General features: G+C 37.1%; 1 protein-coding gene across 3 annotated transcripts; it reads right to left on the minus strand.

Annotated features, from left to right (window-relative positions):
* Positions 1–474: 474 nt before the first annotated feature.
* Positions 475–19,456, minus strand: cers2a (ceramide synthase 2a). Of its 3 annotated transcripts, none has more exons than XM_044138186.1 (12): positions 19,002–19,456; positions 9,558–9,731; positions 9,355–9,472; positions 8,750–8,868; positions 7,517–7,574; positions 6,574–6,624; positions 6,395–6,487; positions 5,635–5,763; positions 4,092–4,198; positions 3,160–3,313; positions 1,861–2,039; positions 475–1,773 (listed from the first exon to the last, which is right to left on the minus strand). In XM_044138186.1, the coding sequence occupies exons 2-11, from the start codon at positions 9,728–9,730 to the stop codon at positions 1,908–1,910; spliced, it is 1,134 nt and encodes a 377-aa protein (XP_043994121.1). In that variant the 5' UTR covers position 9,731; positions 19,002–19,456; the 3' UTR covers positions 475–1,773; positions 1,861–1,907. The 3 variants fall into 3 exon arrangements, with proteins under 3 accessions (XP_043994121.1, XP_043994122.1, XP_043994119.1); XM_044138187.1 differs by having other exon boundaries at positions 1,885–2,039; positions 19,002–19,450; XM_044138184.1 differs by having other exon boundaries at positions 475–2,039; positions 19,002–19,450.
* Positions 19,457–21,106: the final 1,650 nt, after the last annotated feature.

Here is a 21,106-nt window from a genome sequence, read left to right on the forward strand (position 1 = left end):
GTGGGGGGGAGAACAACTAGCAGGAGTTTTCTTTTTTTTTTTTGTTAAAAAGGCCAAATCTTCCACATTTTGAGCAGTAGTCTTTAAAGTGTTTTTTTTTTTATTATTACCCCAGATTCCTCACATTTATGCAGAGTAAAAAATTACAGTGTTAACCAAATTCTGATGGATAGTGACTCTTTTACCTTATTGGATTTAGGTCAGGATTTATTTAAAAAAGCTAATCCACCTGCTTTTTGAAAGTTTCATATTTTAAAACTGTAAAATGACCAATATGATCCTTTTTCTTTTGTTTTCGGTACCTTAACTACTTCTAAACTATCACTAGAGCAGGTATCACATTACAAACATTAGTTATTTCATGTAAAACTTAAATCACATCTTGTATTTACATTATTTGTCTACAAAATGCAAAGAAAACACAAAACAATCCTCAGTGAAAAAATGTTTCAGAAATAAATACAACAAAAAAAAGATGTTTTTCTCATGAATTTATATCATCCATGTTAGAAATGTACAACTCGGGAAAAATAAAAAGATTTCAGCAGAAGCAAAGTTAACAGAGAGCTGCATGTGATTGGTCAAGAAAGCATTCAAGAAGATTTTGTTTTTATAACAATTTAACAGTTGAAATGATGAAGGCACTTGCCAATAACGTCTTAGAAAGTATAAACAATTTGGCGTTACATTTTGCTTTTTTTACATCTTTACTCACTAACATCTTTCTTTGTTCCTAGCTAAACCAAAAACCCTGTCAAAACAAATGAATATTCACATGAATAATTATATTTAAAAAAAAAAGTTGAAATTATTTTTTGAACCTCCAAACAAATAATGATTTGAAATCTGAAACAAACACTGTAACTAAAATGATTCACTAGTTTTTCAGTCAATACTGATCGTCTAAAGAACCAAAAAGTGCATCTCAAGATGACTGAAACATAAATAATAATAATAACAACAACAACAACAAAAATAAAAACAAATATGCTAAATGGATATGCTTTGGATTACTCCAGCCAGAAAAGAATCAACATTTACTGATCGACTTAATCAAAAGCTCCCAAATTTGCTCTCAAATTTAAACTTTCTGGCTGCACTAAAAGAAATAAACGATGAAAGAAAGGTGATAAAACTTAAAGATTTTAAACAAAACAAGCATTTAAAACAAGCCATCTCTCAGAAAAGCAAGTATTTAAAGACACATTTCTCCAAAGGCACATTTCAGTTTGTATGGCAGGCTAGGCACCTTCACTCACACTATTTAATTATTATTGTTATTTAGCAATTGTTTCGTCTTTAACCTCGCAACGTTTAACCGAAAAGAACTACAGCGGCAGAAATGCAGCAGAAACGTTTTGTTTGTTTTTTTTGTAATTGAATAAAACTTTGGACTTATGGGGATTTGTGGACCATAGGAGAAAAAAAGAAAAAGAAAAAGAAATCACAGCCACATTTACAGTAGTGCTCATCACATCATCTCTGGCATCTGTGCGTTTATTTAGAGCAAAATTAAGTTAAGTTTTAGATCGACACTTAGAAGAGTGTTAATGAGTCGTAGGGACGGGAGAAACCATCTGAAGCGCCGAGTTTCCAGGAAATATTCCCATCAAGAAAACAAAGCCGCAAGCAGGCGGGTTGACAAAGAGGAAAAATATAGAAGTGGAAATTTGTTCTGCTGCTTAGAGGCAAATGGGATCAAAACGGCTCCTTTTCTATCTTAGTGTAATCCACAGAGAGGCCAAGTGATCCCCCCGGAGCAGACTGCGTTTCCTAAAACGTAAAATACAAATGAGAGTAAATTTGAGTGTGATGCCTGCTGCATGTTCTTCGGCTTCCAGATGAGGGCGCCATTGTCACCTTTTTCTTTTTGTTTATAATCACCCAGTCTCTCTCTTTCTGACCAGTCAGTCTCCTTTCCTGTGGTTGTTGAGGACAGAGTGACCGTTCTGCACATGGCCGTTCTTCGGCTTGCTACAGTCGTCTTCGTCGTCCGACTCCGACTCCTCTTTGTCACTGCGCTCGTCCTCCACGATGCCCTGTCGCGAAAAGACAAAGCGGAACGGAAAACGTGCTGAATTTTGGTTGGCTGATGCGACTTTGTCACAATCCTTTCATCAACTCGTCCACATTTTGTCCCCTTATTCGAAGACTTTGACTCATTTATTGAGTTTTCATGCGACAGATCAACACACAGTTGTATATGCGTGTAAAGGCCACAATTTTACAGCTAAAAATCTGAAAAGTGTGGCGTGTTTTTGTCCAATTTGACAACAACATGCAGACTGCTGCAAAGTGAACCAGATCTCTAGTAGCCTGCCAACAGATTGTTTTTCTTCTGCAACCATTTCCACCATCAGCTCTGGCGGGATGTGCCAGCTTCCCGCAGCATGATGCTGCCACCACCAAATTTTGTCATGAGGATGGACTTTTAAAAGTGCTATGAAGGTAGGCCTGTCACAATAACCAATTTTCTTGTGTTAAACTATAATATTAACCTTTAGAGGGTAAACTTGCATTATTATGTCAAGATAATAATGAAAGTCATTATGTTATTAGCTTTAATTACATGAAGCTACATAATTTTAAAGTTTAATCAGCAATATTTTTATAACAAATTCATGTCAGACCATGATTTCTTAGTTAAGTTGTCAAAGACATTTTGAATAATGTCAACTTTGTATTAAAAGGGTCATGATTTACAGAATGATACTTTACGACGACAGTCATTAATATTCATGAAGACTTACTCGTGTTCATGACAGGTGTTATGTTGTGTCTATGACGGTGTCATGACAGTCTAATTCACAACCCGTCAAATAAAGTGTTGCCTTCCAAAGTTCTGGTTTTTCAAACAGCAGCAGCAGATTCTTCCACCTGAACGGAGGATCTCTGCAGATCCTCCTCCAGTGCCGCCTCCCTTTCTCATAAGATGCTTCATCTGTTGTCGTTTCTTTCCTAGAGTCTCTAACAAACATCTGACAGCTTCACAGAACAGCTGGATTTTTATTTTGGGGTGTCAGAGTGAAAGTGGCTACATTTTAATTTTTATGTGTCAAGAAATGCGTTTGAAACCACACATGCACTTTACTCCACCAAAAAATAAAAAATAAATAAATCAATCCCAGTAAGACACTGATTTCTGTTGCTTTTTCTTACATTTCCTGGCAGAAATTTGATGACCATGCGCAGGATGAGTCCCGTCCAGAAGATGTGCAAAATCAGCAGCACCACCAGCAGCCCGTTGAAGAAGTAGAAGCCGAAGAAGGTGGAGTAGCGGGACAGCGGGTACACGCCTGTTGCATATATGATCCTGGAGAAAGACCGAACAAAGGGTCCATTCAGAACCGGCGTCAGTAATCCTTTGGAGCCCGTTGAGAACGGGCCGGGAGCTCAAACAAAGAACCGTTGTTTGAAGAGGGGAAAAAAACAAACAAGCTAAAAAGTTGTGAAAATGTCAACAAATTTATATTTCAAGTAGGGATTTGCTGCTTCTTCAGTGTGAAGAACGTAATTACTGGCTGATAAAACATTAATAATAAGTTTAAAATGGCGTCTCAGTGATTCCTCCCACACTGTGAGTCTCTGTTGAACAGCTGCTTTTGTGACAAAGTAGGAAGTGACATCCAAAGAATGAGAAAACTCCCACCAACTTGTTTTTGGGAGAATGAATGCTGGAGAGATATTACAGTGAAGGAGCATTATCACTAAATCAAAAACACTAAAATGATCAAAACTCCAATCTGTCGTTGTCCTAAATGTTTCCAAACTTCCTGATGTGTTTGCAAATAAAATAATGTCAGGAAAGTATTCATTTTTCAATTTTAAGCATGAAAAACAAAATAGCTCAAGGTTCACATATAAGTATTTGGTTGGTTATTTCCATTTTAAAACTAAACAACTTGGCTGATGGTGTAGAAAACAAATGAGTTTAATTAACCTGGGATAAATATGACGATGGTACCAAATGTGTAAATGAAAGATGCAAAGAAAAACAACAAAAATGTATAAATTCAGCTCACACATTCCTATTAAACAGAACATTGAATAAACATGTGTGATGCATCATCCATGATGTTTTTCTGCTTTACCAGAAGGGGAAGATGATGAGGCGGGTGATGATGAAAACTGCAGCGAACACAGTGAAGATGAAGTTGCAGGTTTTTTTCCAGCCTGCATAGTTAAACATTTTGGCCGACTAGGAGGAAAGCAGAAGGAGAAGGGAGATTTTTTATTTTGATTTTTTAACCTCTAGAGGGCAGAAACTCTACATCCACCTGGGCTGCTCAAATATCGAAGAAATATAATTTCTGCTGATGTAAAACTGTTCAATTATTCTATCAAAGAAAAAAAAATGGCAGAATGAATTGTTACTCTTCTGTCAAACAGCTAATAAATCATTCTCACACTTGTAATCTACACTCGGTAATAAATTATACAGCATGGATTGCTCCATCAGTGACAGGCTGCTGCATCCCAAACACACAAAGCAACATTGTTGCAGGTTGTTCCTACCAGTAGATGCCAGACTATTTAACGCAGCTCTAAAAATAATCAAAGGAAACGTTAGAAATACCTCTGTCCCCTGCTTTTATAGTTTCTTTTAAAAAGCTTTTTTTTTTGCACAAATATATCTCTCTACACATATAAGCTTGTTATATATATTGTGTTTGTACCATTTACATTTATTAATAACTGTAACGTTCTTACTTCACGTAACTGTAACTGTACAGCTTCTATTTTTATCATCATTACTTCAGTGTGCACACCTGTTTGTTTCCACTTACCTGATACTTTGTGGCTGCAATTTGCCCAATAACAGGACAAAAAGTAAAGGTCTATTTTACTCCCAAAATTCACACAACCAGATTAAATTTCAATTACATAGAAAACCAGTTTATACACTACAAAAACACTAAATAGTACCGAGTGGTTTTTGTCTAGTTTCTAGTGCAAAGATCTTAGTACAAATGAAATAAAACAAGTTAATTTTCAGCTAGATATAAGAGCTTGTTTTCAGTTAATAATTCCTTAATATTGATTTTTAAAAGAGCAATAGTTATACTTATACAAATATATTCTTCCAATGTTATAAGTGAAATAATCTGGCAGTCGAACTAGTACGTTTTTTTGTGTACTAAGATATTTGCATTAGAAAATAGAATAAAAATACTTTGTTAGATTTTGTGTTTTTGCAGTGCTGATTGATAAATCCTCCACAAGTGAGATCAACTTTGAGGTTTTCTAAAACAAATTATTTAGGTGTGTCTGGTGTGAAACAAAGGCTGAATATGTGGGAAAGCACAAGTACAGTGGAGGAGGTGTGATGCTGTGGGCGTGTTTTAACAAAACACAGATCAGTGTGGCATGGCTTAATTCAACTTGAAAAATTAGAAAATTTTAATAGGAAATCTAAAAACTTCTGTTTGTAAAATAAAAATGGGTTGTCGGTAGGACTAACAACCCAAAACATAATTAAAAATCAACTTAAAAATGGTTCACCACACACAAACTCCACCATCAAACCCTTTTTCATATTATCTTGGTTTAACATTTTGGATTTTATAACGCATACATTTGTGAAAAAGCATAAAAAAACAAAACAAAGACTTTTGGCCTTTGGACGTGTCATACCTCCATAAGATAGTCAGAGGCGTCGTGCACCAACATGATCAAAGTCCCGGCTCGGATGTAGTTGACCAGCCAGGAGAAGCTGATGAGGATGGTGGTAGCCACATGGTGAACAATTTGCTCTTTGAAATCCTTGAAAGGAAGAAATAGGTGATGTTAAAAATCCAAATGCACCCAAGGATTGGTGACTTATTGATCGAGCTGTAAACATTCCTCACTAAAGCAATGCTCCTCTTTTTTTTTCTTTTTTTTTTTTTAATGATTTACTCTCTGCAGAAAGCAGAGCACACAGCTAGAGAAGCTATGCTACATTTAAGTTAAGATAAGACATTTAACTGGAAATGACAAAACAAATTCTCAGATTAAAAAGGAGATTTTAACATGGTGGCATTCTGCTGAACTTTAACCTGCTTTCTGCTAAAACCCTGTTTTGGTTTGACAGATTATCAGCTTCCACTGGTTTAAGGTTTGCAGCGTTAGCTGCTTCCTGAACAACATGTAAACCTCCTGCACACATTAACCTGACATGCCACACATGAGCAGAGCAGGAGATCATCTTTACCGGGAGCTCGAACAGCCGACAGCTGCAGTCGATACAACGTGTCAGGATTTCACGAGCAAATCAATACCCAAACCTCAAAACACGGCACAAACACAAGAGATCATTTTCAGGCACTTAGGAAATTATCACTCTCAACGGACAGTTTCTGAGGGTGAAGGTGTATAACATCAAACCATTTAGACACAATGCGGCTTCACTTGCCTTCCGCTTGACATCTGATGCTAGACTGAAAATCAGGGAGAGGTAGAAGCCGAGTTCGATCATGTAGTACCAGTACTGGGAGGTCAACAGCGGCTGGAAAGACAGTCAAATCTTGCTCAGTAAAAACACAGGAAAATATTCACAACTTCAGGAGAAACATTTGAATAAACAGTAGTTACCATTTTGGGGAAGTTTTCCCACACTAGTCTTACATCGTGGAACCATGGTTTCTACAAAGAAGCAAAACACAAATGATTTAAGGAACGCAACGAGGACGTTTATAAATATTCACAAATCTACAACTGTTATTTATTTTGGGTATTTAAAATGTCTCCCAGTTCCAGTGTTTAAATATTAATTAGAATTTAACGTTAATTCATCTTTAAGAATGTCTTCTTGCATTATTAGGCCATTATAACCATTATTTTACTTGAAAATGTCTCAAAACAACAATATTATCGTTTATTGCAATAAGTTCTCCCGGTACAGATGATCTCCTGCTCTGCTCATGTGTAGCATGTCAGCAACATTTGTTATAAACCAGAATATTGTTGTTTAGAGACTGTTTTCAAGTGATTTAATGGCAATGGCATAATAATGTAAGTTTACCTTCTCAAAGAGCAATAAATGTTCATTTCTAACAAACATTTAACACTGGAAATGGAAGACATTTTAAATATCCAAATTAAGCAAAATCAACCGAAGTAATAAAAAAATGAACACAGAAGATTCTGTAAAATAAAATAAACAGGGAAAAAAGGGGCTAGCTGAAACAAACAATCATGCAGGTAGAAATGATCAAGCTCATTTTAACCTATGGGATTGATTGATTTATTGCGACCGGCTTATTATTGTTCTCACTTTTACGGCACACAAAGTTTGCATCAAATAAATGTCTCCTCTGATCATATTCTCTCTTCTGGTAGAATATGTCTTTGCCTGTTTGATAAACTGCAAACTTAATGGAGGTTGAATGTGTTCAATTTGTACAAGTGCAGACTTATTTGCTGCACATTCAATTTTTTTCATTTCACATCAATAACCTTTTACTCGCTCATTAATGAAAGATTAGTAACTTAAATGTCGATCATCTGCATAACAAGTTTTGGGTGAACTACTTACATCAACAAGGACTGCCAGGCCAGCAAAGAAAGCAAGAAGGTAAAATGTAAACCTCCAACTGTAAAAGAATAAAACAATTATCTCAGAAAATAGGAATAGTGTTCAAAAGTGGAGTGCTTTATGTAGCAAAACATAAAAAACTTGACTCAACGGTGTTCAAACAAGGGGTAGAAAGCCATTGTTATTACGAGAATTACAATTTATTTATCATTTATTGTGAAAAATTTCTTGTCACAATAGGAATTTTGATTTATCGTTCTCGTGATAAATTTCAGTTAATGTTAAAAAAATAACTAAAATCTTATTTTTACTGTTTTCTCTACTATTTTTGTTCCCGGTGAGCATCAATAAATATGAATAAATTTGAAAGTGTGATTAAATGAAGTCTTTTATTTGTAGCGTTAGTAATAGAAATCACATTTCTTTAGCTATGTGGCTTTCTGAAAACGCTTATATGAAATAAGAATACTCTTCAAAAGCAGCATATTTGTGGTGAAGTGAAGTAATAAATAGTTTTTTTTATCGTTTATCTTTATCCCAATAGCACTGCAAAATATCATGACAAAATTCACAATGCATATCGCCCACCCTGATGCTGGAGATCATTAAATTAACCAAACAGTTAAAAAGGATGTAATAGTTATTTACTCCTTATGCCTAACAAGCAGGTAAAAAACCAAGTGAATCCCATGATGAGCTACTGGGACGGACAAACGGCAGCTGGGAAACAACTGGCTTGCACTGGTTTTGTTGTTCACCAGATGTCAGTTTTTTTCCTTCTTCTGCAAAAGGTTTTGTGAAAAGCTTCCTCCCACTTTGTGGGTGTGGCTTGCAGTTTGAAATGGAGCCACTCGTGATGAAATGATCATCTGTGCCGCGAGGAAACAGTCGAATGCGATGCAATTAAATCTTTAATGTGCGACAGGAATGTCTCTCACAGCGACTTTACACCAACAACCTCAATAAATCACTGTTACTGTTTTACAACGGCGGCTGCTGGCGGGAGCTTAGAGCCGCGCTGCTCTGTGGTTTCTGTGAAAAACAACTTCCCCACAAAGTGTTGCTGCAGGGTTTGCAAGCTTTTATGTTGACAGACTCGCAAGAAATGTTTCATTTGCGAGAGAACATCATGGCCTCCAGAAAAACGAAACTATGTGAACAGTGGGACTCAAAGGAAATGTGGTTTTGTTCGGAGGGAAATTAAAGGATTTAGAAGCATGGACGTAAACCAACCTCGCTTCCTGAAACTTTTTCAGCTTGCTGGGTCGGTCTTGATTTCTCCGTCGCCTGAACCACCTCTGCACCTGTTGCGCCGAGCATCCCGTCTGTTTACTTAAACTCTCTATGGAGCTCTGGAATGAAACAAAGCAGCGGGGAGGAAACTCAATCCAGTGCTGCATTCTGGTTGGACTGCACTCAACTCCCCACATCAGAATCTACAAGCAAAACTTTTATCCATTCTTGGCAGGTTTTCATGTCGTATTTGTAGTTTTGTCCAGGCTCTAATTTTGAAAGTCTGGATGCATTTTTACCCTGTGGACGGATTGAATGGATGGACGGACAAATGGATGGCAACTGGACAGAAGGACAAACAGATTGATGGGCAGCTAGAGGGATGGACAAACAAATGGACAGTCAGATGTAAAGATGAGTGGATGGCTGGACAAATGTTGGATGACCAGACAAACTGACAGATGGGTGAAAGGACGGATGGACAGACGGGTGAATGATTAATGTGGAAAACCTTTGGATGGATAAATAAACTAAATCAACATTCACACAGTAGAACAGGGAATAAATTCAGCAGCTGAAAGCGCTGATGTTTGCAGTGGGAGTACCTGTGTGGGATGTTTTGATTTGCTACAGAAATGAGACTCCAGGACGGGATTAGGCGACACACAAACACGATGCTTGTCTCTCACTCCCAGCAGAGACGCTAAAGGAAGTGCTACTGTCCTACGGAGCAGAGAAGCAGACTTGGCGTCACATTTCATAGTACTCAGAAGCAAACAAAAAAGCCACGGAGATTAAAATGACTCACTGCTCAAATATCTGTCTGATGACGAGGAAGCAGAGCGCAACGGGGAGAACCGCCCAGAGGTCCTGAGTTTTAGGGAAGACTTTCCCATCGTGATCCTTCAGGTCGCTCCAGCCGTAGCCTTCTGGGAACCAGATCCAGTCGGCCCATATCAGCTCATTTAACTGTGATAACATTCTAAAAACAAAACACGAAGGAGAGTTGAGAAAACAAAACTAAGGCAGATATTAAAATGGAGGATTTGGTCACTTTGTTGATTGTCCAACAGCCAACCAGGAACCGACTGTGTATGAGTCGACTTGTTGATATCTGACCACTTCCTTTTGAAGCTGATCGATACCAATGATGGATAATTTCTCTAATGTAATAAGCAACACGATCAAACAAAAAGGGATGGAAGGCCGGATTTGTAGGCGTTTCGTAGATGCAGGGATGCAATAAGAAGCAACAGAATGAGGAAAAGGTTTTAGTTTTACAGAAAGTATGATCAACATCTGCATTCAAGTTTCATAGTGTTCACAGGATTCTTAATGTTGTGGTTATCTGAATCTAGAGAAGGAAATTACATAACTAGCAGAGGATGTGGTTATAGTCTGTTGAGCAACATAATCCAAGAAATGTCTCCTGTTTTACTTCTACTCTTTAATTTGTAAAAAAAAAAAAAAAAAAAAAAGTTTTTTGAAATGCTAACATGATTGGAGTACAGTAAATTGCCTAAAGTTGCATGATAAATAGAAACTGCTTTATATATGACAGAATAACTGAATATAAAATACTGGCAAAAAGATTTCCTGCGTGTTTAATCAATAGTGCTAACTTTGTGCACAAAGCGCCGTCCACACAGAGACAATTTTAGGTGTCCATCAAAGTTTTTGGTCGCTTCAATCCACACGGATTCAGCGTCTCAGAGACCAGAAATGAATATTTTTGAAACCAGGTTCCAGAATGGAGAGATTTCAAAACGAAGTTTACATGTTTACATACGAGCTGCATCTTTTTTCAAACAATGATATAGTCCATCTCTATCTGTATCCCAAAAGTGTCTCTCTCAAATAAACATGCCACTGTTCTGTGTTTTTTGTGTTGTTCTGTGGAAGCGTTACAGTGCCACCAATTGGCACATTTTCTGCCTTGTTGCATCCTGTCAAGTAGACAGGATGCAAAAAAATATAATGTCTCCATGTGTGAAGGGTTTATGAGTCTGGAAAGATTTGAAAATAGGACTGTCGTAATAAGCAATAAATCAATTAATCCCATTATATTACTTGAAAATGATCTCAAAACAACAATATTATCATTTATTGCAATCACTTCTGGGAGAATTTATTGTCCAGAAAAATGTGTTATCCTCACAGGTCTAGTTAAAACCTAAAATTCTTTCTTGCTCCATTCATGATCCGACTGAAACCGGTTTCAAGTCTCAGCCTACCTTTTGTCCCTCATCTTCAAAAAGTAATCGATTATTTAACTGCCACCGTCAGTGGGTGGAGAGGTATTTATTTCCCTTTGAATTTCTAACGTTGCAAGTACAACACTGAATTTTAATAGGTTTTATGTGACATACACCATTTTATCAATTTATTGACAAGAAAATTTATTCAAATATATATTTTTCATGTAAAACATTTAAAATTTTTTCACTATATTTTGTTGGTCTATCACAAAAAAGTCCAAACAGTTAAGTAATTCAAATCCATTTAGAAAGTGCACTTATTTCAGAATAAGTCATCTAAAACATCTTCTTAGTCATTAGCAAAGTACACCAAATGTTTTGTGCTTTGTACCGAACAAACAAGAGACTCAAAGCATTTCTGGGGTGTGAATTAATCACAAAAAATCCCAATAACAATAGTGTGTGCTTTGAATTAAAACCGATCACATGCTCTCAGGCTAGATCAGAGTGAATAATGAGCAATAAGTAGATTGGAGGCTGGGCCTTCATTTTTGCATTGTGTGAAACCGTCGCTTGAATTTGAGCGGTCCCATATGATTCGCTTTTTGTATGGTTGTGAGTCACCGGCGTTTTGATGGGAGCGTACAAACAGCCGAAGGGTCGCTCGTTAAACCGGGAGGATATCAGCGGAGTTACTAACAACACCTCAGCGACTTGCTCGATCATCAGAGAAAAGCTTCCAACGCCACATCAGCAGGTTTTTTAGTGTGAGGTTGATTATGCAACAACCTTTGTCCCAATGTTAGAGTCTCTTAAAGTTAAACTCTGCAGTTATTCCACCTGCTTCCTGCATAATAAAACGAGTCTGAAATGAGCTGCCCTTTCCTCAAAGAGCTCATCAATTTGCAACCTGCTGGTCAGAACAAGTCAGTCACCTGCTTCAAAAAGAACAATGAATGGCCTCTTAGCTGATTGTGTTAAATTAGGTCAATGGTTTCAGGTTTACAGTCGGTCCTCAGAGTTTATTCTGGGATTTGAATGAACCTGCAGAGACACTTTCTGTCCAATGGGAGAACTGCAAACATTCCTCGAGGCCGATTAGTTGTCAAGACGTGTTTCTAGGACCTCAAGTGCAAAGTGCGCTCTCTGCCTTTGGCAGCACCTTACTTCAACATGCAGAAAAAGATCATTGTGAAATGAGGAAAGCGAAAGCAAATAACTCAAACATGCTATAAAGATCATGCATGTTGAATTATCCTCTGTTCTTAACCACATAAATGGCGACAGCTAAGCATGCACCGCTGGCAGTTTTCTGGACGATTACCGATCTTTAAATCAAAAATCAAATCAATCAAATTTTATTTGTATAGCACATATCAGCAGCAAGGCATTTCAAAAGGGCTTTACATCATAAACACAAAGTTATGCAACATAGAATCAATAATAAAAACATTACATTAAGTCAGATGCCAACATTTAATTCGTAATTGATTACATTTCAAATACAACTCTAAACAGTCGATTCAGTAATTCATGGTCGACATGTGCTGGTTCTGCACTGAGGTCCAACAGAACCAGCACTGTGGTTCTCCCACAGTCCATATTGATATGGATGTCATTGAACACTTTTACAAGGGCAGTTTCTATGCTGTGGTGAGATTGGAAACCAGATTGGAAGGAGTCAAAGCGGTTGATTATTGTTAGGAAGCTATTTAACTGTTTACATACAGCTTTTTCAATAACTTTGCTGGTGAATGGGAGGTTGGAGATCGGCCTGTAATTCTGCAGTAGTGATTTGTCTAGATTGTTCTTTTTTATCAGTGGTTTGAAAACTGCCGTTTTCAAAGCCTGGGAGAAAACACCTGATGAGAGCGATGAGTTTACTATTTGAATCAGATCAGTAGCAACAACAGGCAGGACTTTCTTAAAGAAATATGAGGGTAGGACATCCAGACAGCAGGAACTTGAACTTAATTGACTTATAATTTCTTCCTACCAGACAACCTTCACTTTAATGATATCTGAAACTTTAGACTGAGAATCATTTACCAACTTATCTACGCCATTACAGCTTAAAGGAAAGGAAGAAGAGTAGATTTAATGAAATGTTTCTGCTGTTTTCTATGAAAGAACGTTTTGTGATAGTAGCTGTTTGTCCAAGTGGGTTAAAGGGTAAACAACTTTCAAAGATAACAGCAAAGTGATCCGACAGGGCGACATCAGTTACAGAGACATTGGAAATATTCATACCCTTACTGATAACCAGGTCCAGTGTGTGTCCTTGAGTGTGTGTTGCTTGTTTGACATGTTGTGTTAGACCAAAAGTCTCTAAGATTTTAAAGAGCTTTTTAGCCCCTCTGTCTTGGGGTTTATCAACATAAAGGTTGAAATCACCGACAATTATTAAACAATCATAAACAATACATATGAGAGATAGAAGCTCATTCAAGTCAGTTAAGAAATTTTCCACTGATGTGGGAGTTTTGTATAAAGTTAGTGTCAAAGTTTGTTTGTGGCCTTTTACCTCAATTCCAAGATACTCAAAAGAGGTAAAATGACCCAAAGAGATTTTACTACAGTTTGTGGTATTCTTAAATATTGAAGCCACGCCTCCTCCTTTTTTATGTTTTCTATTTTCACTTAAAAAATTTAATTAGTATGGTTGGTTCTGTATTGTCATTCAGCCATGTTTCTGCCAGAGACATATCAATATTATGCTCAGTGATGAAATCATTAATTAATAGAGTTTTAGGACAGAGAGATCTGGTATTTAAAAGAGCTAGTTTAAGTGACTTAGTTGGAGGCCAAAAGTTCTTCAGTCTGAGGTTCCTTTAGGCGGCGGATCAGTGTGAGGTTTGAATTAAGACCGCTGTAGTTTGTATTTCTGTTTTTTGTAAATTTTCTTGTAGTGATCCGGACAGGTAATGAAGTGAGGTTTGTTACGTGAGCGCTAAGGAGAGACGTGCCAAAGCGAACCTGTTGATTCATTCCATCCGTGAATTTGAGAACCTCTGGCCCAGAAGACATTTCCTCATAGGTTTCTTGTGAATGCAGCGAATGAGTTGAAGAGCAGAGAGGAAGGGGGGAACCAGGAGGGGAATCAGTCGCTTTATCTCTAGTTTATGTTATATCCTCTTGTTTTGGAATAGCTTGCTCCTGATACGCGGAGGGTTCCATCCTAGTGAGACGTCCTTGAGCCTGTTCTTCTGAAGAGATGATCACGTTGTTGTCCTTGTTGATAAAATGAAAAAGGTTTGCAGTGAGTAGCTTTATCCCATATTTATTAAGATTGTGTCCACCTCTTCCAAAGAGGGGAAAGAGCTGCCAATAGACCCAGAGGTTATCAATGAAGGTCACTGAGCTGGCAGAGCAGGTTTTAATCAGCCATTTGTTTATCATGTCCAGACTGGAGTACTTTCCATCTTCCCATTGAGGTCACGGGTTTGGACCACTAAGAAACAACTTCATTTTTAATTTTCCCAAAGCGTTCAGAAGAATATTAAAGTCCTTTTTCAGAATCCCAGATTTTTGCTTTGCCAGATCGTTGGCTCCAACATGCACAACTAAAGTCTCAATATTTGGCTGATCAGTAGTTAGGGAGAGTACTTTGTTGGTTAAATCAGAGACAGTGTCACTAGGAAAAGAAATCACTCTTGTTTTCTTGGCATAGCAAACATGGCTGATTCCATTTACTGCCTCATCTCCAACAATAAGCACTTTTGGCAAGGTTTTCGTTTTCCTGGTGGTTGCTTTGTCCTTTGGAGCTTTGATGTGTTGATCTTGCCTCATTGTTGATGTGAGGGCAAAGTTTCACTCAGAGGCTCAGGCTGAAGTACAGAAAATCTGTTTTTCAGTCGGATTCCCACGGAGTCCGAATGTTTTGAGGCTTGGGCCGGTCGCTTTGTCCTTAGGAGCGGGATCGGTGGAGCCGTTTTGGTTCCAGCTGCTTGTTTACTTTTCTATGGCGTAGCAGGTGTTGAAGTTGAAAGTGGGTTTCGGCTCAGAGCCGGCCACGCTGATTCGTTCAGGTGAGGGGTTCCCCCGTTAGTCATCTCGTGGGATCTGCAGTGTGAGACTTTTGTTTCGGCCTGGCACCCTGAGCGTTCCAGGGTGAGCTGGTTGGTGCAAGGCATATGACCTCTCTGTTGATTTGCGGAAGAGTTGTTTCCTTTCCACAGGTAGCGTTTATTTCAAAGTTCACCTCCAGCCGTTGAATCTTCATTTCTATAAATTGAAGTCGTTTTTTTTGTCTGAAATGTTGCTAAATATATCAAAGAAGTTGCCAAGTTGGCAGCAGTGGGGTGAAGTGCAAATGTGCAGACATAAGCTGTCTGCACATTTGTCCGTTAGTCAAACATCTCTAACAGGAGAGCAGAAGAGGCCAGGTGTTGATTTTTAGATCTTTGCTGAGGTAGATAAGATCAGAGAATAAGATCTGCTTCACATGTAAAAATCTGTCAATCAAGGATCTCCCAAAAGGACGGATAATCGGCATCGATAAATTGGCTGGCCGATAAATTGGTGTACCCCTAGTGACAGCAGATCAATGGACGGAAAGCTGAAGTGGTGCTGTTTATGATTCAAAAAATCCTTATTTTAAATAACTTAAAGTGACACAAAGTGTTAAAATTGTTGACAAGTAGGTGAAAATATTAATAACTTTGGACATTTTACTCTCGGAAATACATTGAAAATGCTTCTAAGGTCCTAAATGTAGCCAATTTCTTTCAAATAAGTTTCTCTCGGATGCAGCATCATTTCATCTATAGAGGTTTACAACCAAACTATAATTGTCAAAAAATAAGTTTAGGAATAATTGCTTTAATAATTGTACTACATGGACAATTATTGGTACCCAGTACTACATTATTACAGTTTTCTGGCTGGTTGTCGACATTTCAAAAGCTAATAGAAAGTTTTTTGTCTTAAAAGTTGCTAAATATAGCAACAAAGTTGCTAAGTTAGCAACTGCCCAAGTGAACATGTCGCATCAATCAATTATTTGCATGAAAATTTTAAATGAGCTTGACAATTTCCATCCTGATAAATAATATTTTTTGAATGGAAATTTGGTTTGCAGAGCTCCTATATTTAATTTTATTTATGGTTTTGTGTTGAGGTTTTATTCATTGTTTTTAGTTGTATTTTATTTTGGACGCTTAAAATATCTTTCACTCAGATCAAAAGTTAAATGTTCCTATAAAACTATAGGACAAACTTGCATTATTACCCCATTATCAATACATAACTTGAAAACAGTCTGAAAACAACAATATTATTGTTTACCACACTAATTTCTGGAATCCAGTAACATTTGCTGTAATCAATTATGGGGACTGAACTGAGAAATGCATAAAATAGGCTAATCTGTGAGGCTAAAGTCTTAGTATCCAAGCTAAAATTGTCAAAAGGTGAGGCTTTTGGATGATGACTTCATCTGTTATTTGTTTTAGGTTTATGCATGCCTGGTTATCCTAAGAGACGAGATGTGGTGGATAAAGGGAATTGTAAATATGGTTTCCTAGATTACCAGAAATATGATACAAGCAGCAGCAAGTATTTAAAATTCAGGAAAACTCCCAACAACTCTGAGAAAGTTACTGGTAAGGTAGTCAAGGGCATACAAGAAGCGTCCTGACATTTTAAAACAGATTAACCCATGTCTGGATGTTAAATGGCTGTAAATAATAACTTTTTAAGATTGCTCTGCTAGTTATGCCTTGGAGCTCCAGCTCATCTACAAAATTTACCACATATTTAATTCCACTGACATATCAAGATACACTTAGGCACAATGATGTGTAGACGTAATGAAACTAGTACTCTGAACTTCTTCGCACTTTGCTTCTTTGAACCAAATTTCAAAATTATTCTGGAACTTAGCAAATAGCAAAAAATAAAAACAGGAATTGTTTATTCTGATTCCACGTGAAACGGTGTAAGAAAAATGTATAAGTCTCTTTTTACGAAGCATGTGAAAACTTCCAGATTCAACTGTCATTAGTCCTTACTTATTGTTGTGCAAGAATAGTGTAGCTACACTGGGCTGAATTTGTTACTTTTTACAGAGAAGTTAACTCCTACAAGATAAACGGCAATGAAAAAGTGTTCCCACCTCTAAAACCTCTCCACATTTTGTCACATTACACCAAATATTTCTATGTATTCATGGGATCTTATGTGACAGTGGTACCTTCTTCTAGGTGAAAGCAAAATACACGCTTTTCAAAATGTCTCACAGAAATGTATTTAAAACTCTCCACAATGAGACAAGTCTGGATTTACAGAGCCTGAACTATACACACACCAACTCTTGATTAAATGAGTTCTCAGAGCAGATGGGTGCACCAGACCTTAAAGTGTTGTGAAAGTATTAGTCTCCTTCCTGATTTCCTCTTTTTTTCTTTTTTTTTTGCATGTTTGTCACACTTCAGTGTTTCAGAGCATCAAACCAGTTTAAATATTAACCCAAGACAACACAAATATACACAAAATGCAGTTTTGAAATTAAACTGTTCATTATTAATGGAGAAAAATACATTTAAAAAATGTACATAAACTGGCAGCAATGCCAAAAGTTAATAGGTTCACATCTGTCTCTATGTTACAATTAAATATTTTCTATGAATATTTCAGATTTTTTAAAAATAAATTGCATACATTTTTGTAACCACAAAGAACTGCTAAGATGCAATATTAGGAAGGATATTATACTTCAATTGGCATGCATGAAATAATTTACTTAGTCTTAGATGGTTGTGATTCTTGACATATTGATATATGGAAGACCAGGATATGAAAATATTACAATAGTCAGAGAGACTTAAGAAATGGCTTTTCTTTTTAAACACGTATTTCCATACATTTTATTTTATATAAAAATCCCAACCCAACATTAGTGGAGTTGTATTAATATTTGGGGATTTTCATGGCTATAACCAATATTCAAGTATTCGAAAATTATGAAGTTATGGTATGTTTCCTCGGGAACTACATATTAAACCTACCATACATCAGTTCATACTTCAAGATATAAAGGACTATTTATTAATGTACTGTAATCTGCATTAGTAAAACCTATTTTTGTGTAATGCATAGGGCACCAAAATCAAATGCAGCACAGGGGCTGACATCCTTGTAAATCCGGCCTTGATAATACTAACAAAAGTAGTTGATCAGTCAATGTTTACAACATTTACAACATTTTTAGAACTTTAAAAATGTCAAATTAAGGTTTCACCCAAAATACATAAACTGGACAGAGGTTGTTCACGTCTGTCCAGTTTAAATTTATTTTTTTTTAAATGTAACTTGATCTTGCTCATTGCAAGTTTAAAAACAACTTTTACCAAAACGCTTAAAAAAAAAAAAAAAAAGAATCAACAGTCTTAAAAGTATCTGTCGATTTTTTTGCTTGCGTTTCTATCATGAACCAGGGAAGGGAGCGGCAACAGGCGGGGCGCATCCGGGAAATATAGCGGAACAGACTACCTGACTCTCGGATGTAGCTTTCAAAAAGTTACCCAACACTTAAAAAGCCGCAAACTCGACATAAAAGAGACTCTGTGCACATCCTCCTGATCAATGAGTGTACAAAAACACAGAACTAAGCGTTGTAACACTTCTAGCTAATGTTTTAGAAGTTGTGACATGCAGCAGGAATCGGGCTGAAAGTTAGCACCCGACTCCAACTTCAATACAGAGAGATTTCACACGTTTTAACAAATCTAGATGAACTTTAATCATCCGTATTTTATGTTCTCGCAGTCTTTCCTCTCCGTGTTCCTCGACAAACCCCGCTAAAACAAGGCCTGCTAGCTAAACTTTGATGCGCAAACGTTTTCCAGCGGTTAACTTCCAGAAGATGGTGGAGGGTGTCAGCGAAGTTTAAAACTTCCTATAAACCCTCCAGGACCTACACTCTCGCGTTTCACTCTAAAATTAACGCTCTAAATTAAGTGTACTGTGATTTAAAGCTTTAAACTGCCGACTAGAGCACATTTTGTCGAACAGATGCTCCTGCATGTAACGGTGCTGCCTACCCCCGCACTTACCTCTCGTCTCTTCGCCGTGTGCAGACAGGTAATGCGGGCTGAAAATGTGCTCATCGGGCGGGGGTGGATTCACGGCTTCTGCTTCTTCTTCTGCTCCTCCTCGTCCTGTGTGTCGTAGCCGGGAGGATTTCATGAATATTTCGCCATTAAAGTAGCTCCAAGTTACACATAGTCCAGCAACTGAATCCGTTTAGTTTCCTCCTTGTGTCAAAAAAATATGTCGCACTATGTCGCACTTTTCTTTCTCAAAATCTTCTCCCGTGTCGATATAAACGCGGGGGAAATAAATTTAGGGTCGTTTTTCTTTTGTTTTGTTTGTCCCTAACGTGGTTCTTGATGACTGTGGATTGCTGTCACGGATCAGACACAGAGTTCAAGTGACATAGTGGATTTTTATGGTTCGTTGTACAAGATGATGGAACAGAGGCAGGCAGGCTATTTAAAGTGACGTCCGGGTATGAGGGGTAATCCGTGCCGCCTTATAAGCCCCTCCCAATCGGTTACAGAGAATTCAGCAACCCTTTAGACCTTTAGAGGGCACTGTTGTATTTGCTTCTCTTTTACCCCTTAGATTAGATTCTATACAGTGTCTTCAAAGCATTTTCTCCCTTACAAAGTTAATCTGTTTCTTATGAAGGCAGGGCCGGCCCAAGGCACATGCGAGTTAAGCGGCTACTTACTCCACCAATGTCCCCAAAAACACAAAGTTAGCACAATAATAAAATACATTGACAAATACAAACTAAGTGCTTTTACATATGGAAAAACTATTTCTATTATTGTTGTAGTTGTTACACAAACAATATGCTAATTTCTTCTTGCTGTTGTCTGCTGCCACTCTTGGGGAAATACAAAATATCAAACTTGTTAACTTGTTTACTGTAAACGTAGTGTTCTTCAGATGATGTTACTTTCAATTAGTTAAAGTAATATGACACACATAATACCATTCTGAATTTCAAAATCCAGATATTTTGTTTGCTGCTCCTGTAAGGGTAAAATCAACAGCTATAGCAGCACTGGTATGGCGTAATTCCAAACAATGCTAATGATAGTAGCCATGATAAATACATAGAGTAGCTTTGGAGCGATAAAACATCTGTTGTTGACATGTTGGTGTGGTGGACCCCAAATGAAAATCTTCTTGGGACCATTAAATGGCTTGGACCGCCCCTGTATGGAGGCATCAACAGTTTTGTTTAGTTGGATTCACTGACTTGTGTCTGTGTTAGGAAAACATTTCCTAAAAAATGTTTGTGTTTGAATTTGTTTTACTCCAAATGTACTGGACTGAGTGGAGGAAAAACATCTGAGCAGAAATTTTATATTTTGTGACGTGTAGAGTAGAATATAACTTTGCGTACTGAAGAATCAGTGACAGTGTAACAGTAGCTGTGTGTCTCTGAATGCTAAAAAAAATATTCAGTTATCTTTTTCTGACATGTATGGATTTGTTTTGCACCATTTGCTTTGGATCATTTGAGGCAAAACTATAAGTTTAAGAGTTTTTTAAAGTGTGATTCAAAGAATACTTAAAACATGTTTTATACATATATATATATAAAGTACTAGTTCCTCTCGCAAATTATTTCACTTATAACAAGACTATTTTCCCACATTACAGGTGAAATAATCTGCGAGTGGAACTATTAACTTATTTATCAGTACTATAGAATTATTTACTTCAAACAAGCTCCTATATCTTGCTGAAAAGTTACTTATAAGTTAGTTTTGTCTTATTTCAAGTGTTCAAGATATTTGCCCTAGAAACTAGACAGAAGTACTTTGGAAGAGTTTGTGTTTTTGCGGTGCAATAGATATTTATTTTTAAGTCATACATCTATTTATCTAGAAATTAAAGAACATTTTCAATAAATATGGCTCTGTTTATTCTTGAGCAAGCACAACTTGTAGTAGGTCAAAACCAAAACATTAAGATTGCCTCATAAAAACATCTAATTAACTAGTGTAATGTCTTGCGTTTGATTTTGTGGCTATAGATGTAGTATATTATTTTCATACATTAATAAAATGTCACTAAAGCTAGCAAGTTATAATGGAAAATTATGAATCTGCAGCCTTTTTCTGCTGCTATTCCTCATTGC

Source organism: Gambusia affinis, linkage group LG14 (assembly GCF_019740435.1).
Source record: "Gambusia affinis linkage group LG14, SWU_Gaff_1.0, whole genome shotgun sequence".
Classification (NCBI taxonomy): domain Eukaryota; kingdom Metazoa; phylum Chordata; class Actinopteri; order Cyprinodontiformes; family Poeciliidae; genus Gambusia; species Gambusia affinis.

What these genes read in the sequence shown, in the direction of transcription:
- cers2a (XM_044138186.1), bottom strand. Translation starts at nt 9,730, where the DNA reads ATGTTATCACAGTTAAATGAGCTGATATGGGCCGACTGGATCTGGTTC. An exon ending in GCCTGGCAGTCCTTGTTGAT is followed by an intron (nt 6,625 to 7,516) that starts GTAAGTAGTTCA and finishes GCTTCTTTGTAG; the next exon opens with AAACCATGGTTCCACGATGT. An exon ending in GGGAAAACTTCCCCAAAATG is followed by an intron (nt 6,488 to 6,573) that starts GTAACTACTGTT and finishes CTGTCTTTCCAG; the next exon opens with CCGCTGTTGACCTCCCAGTA.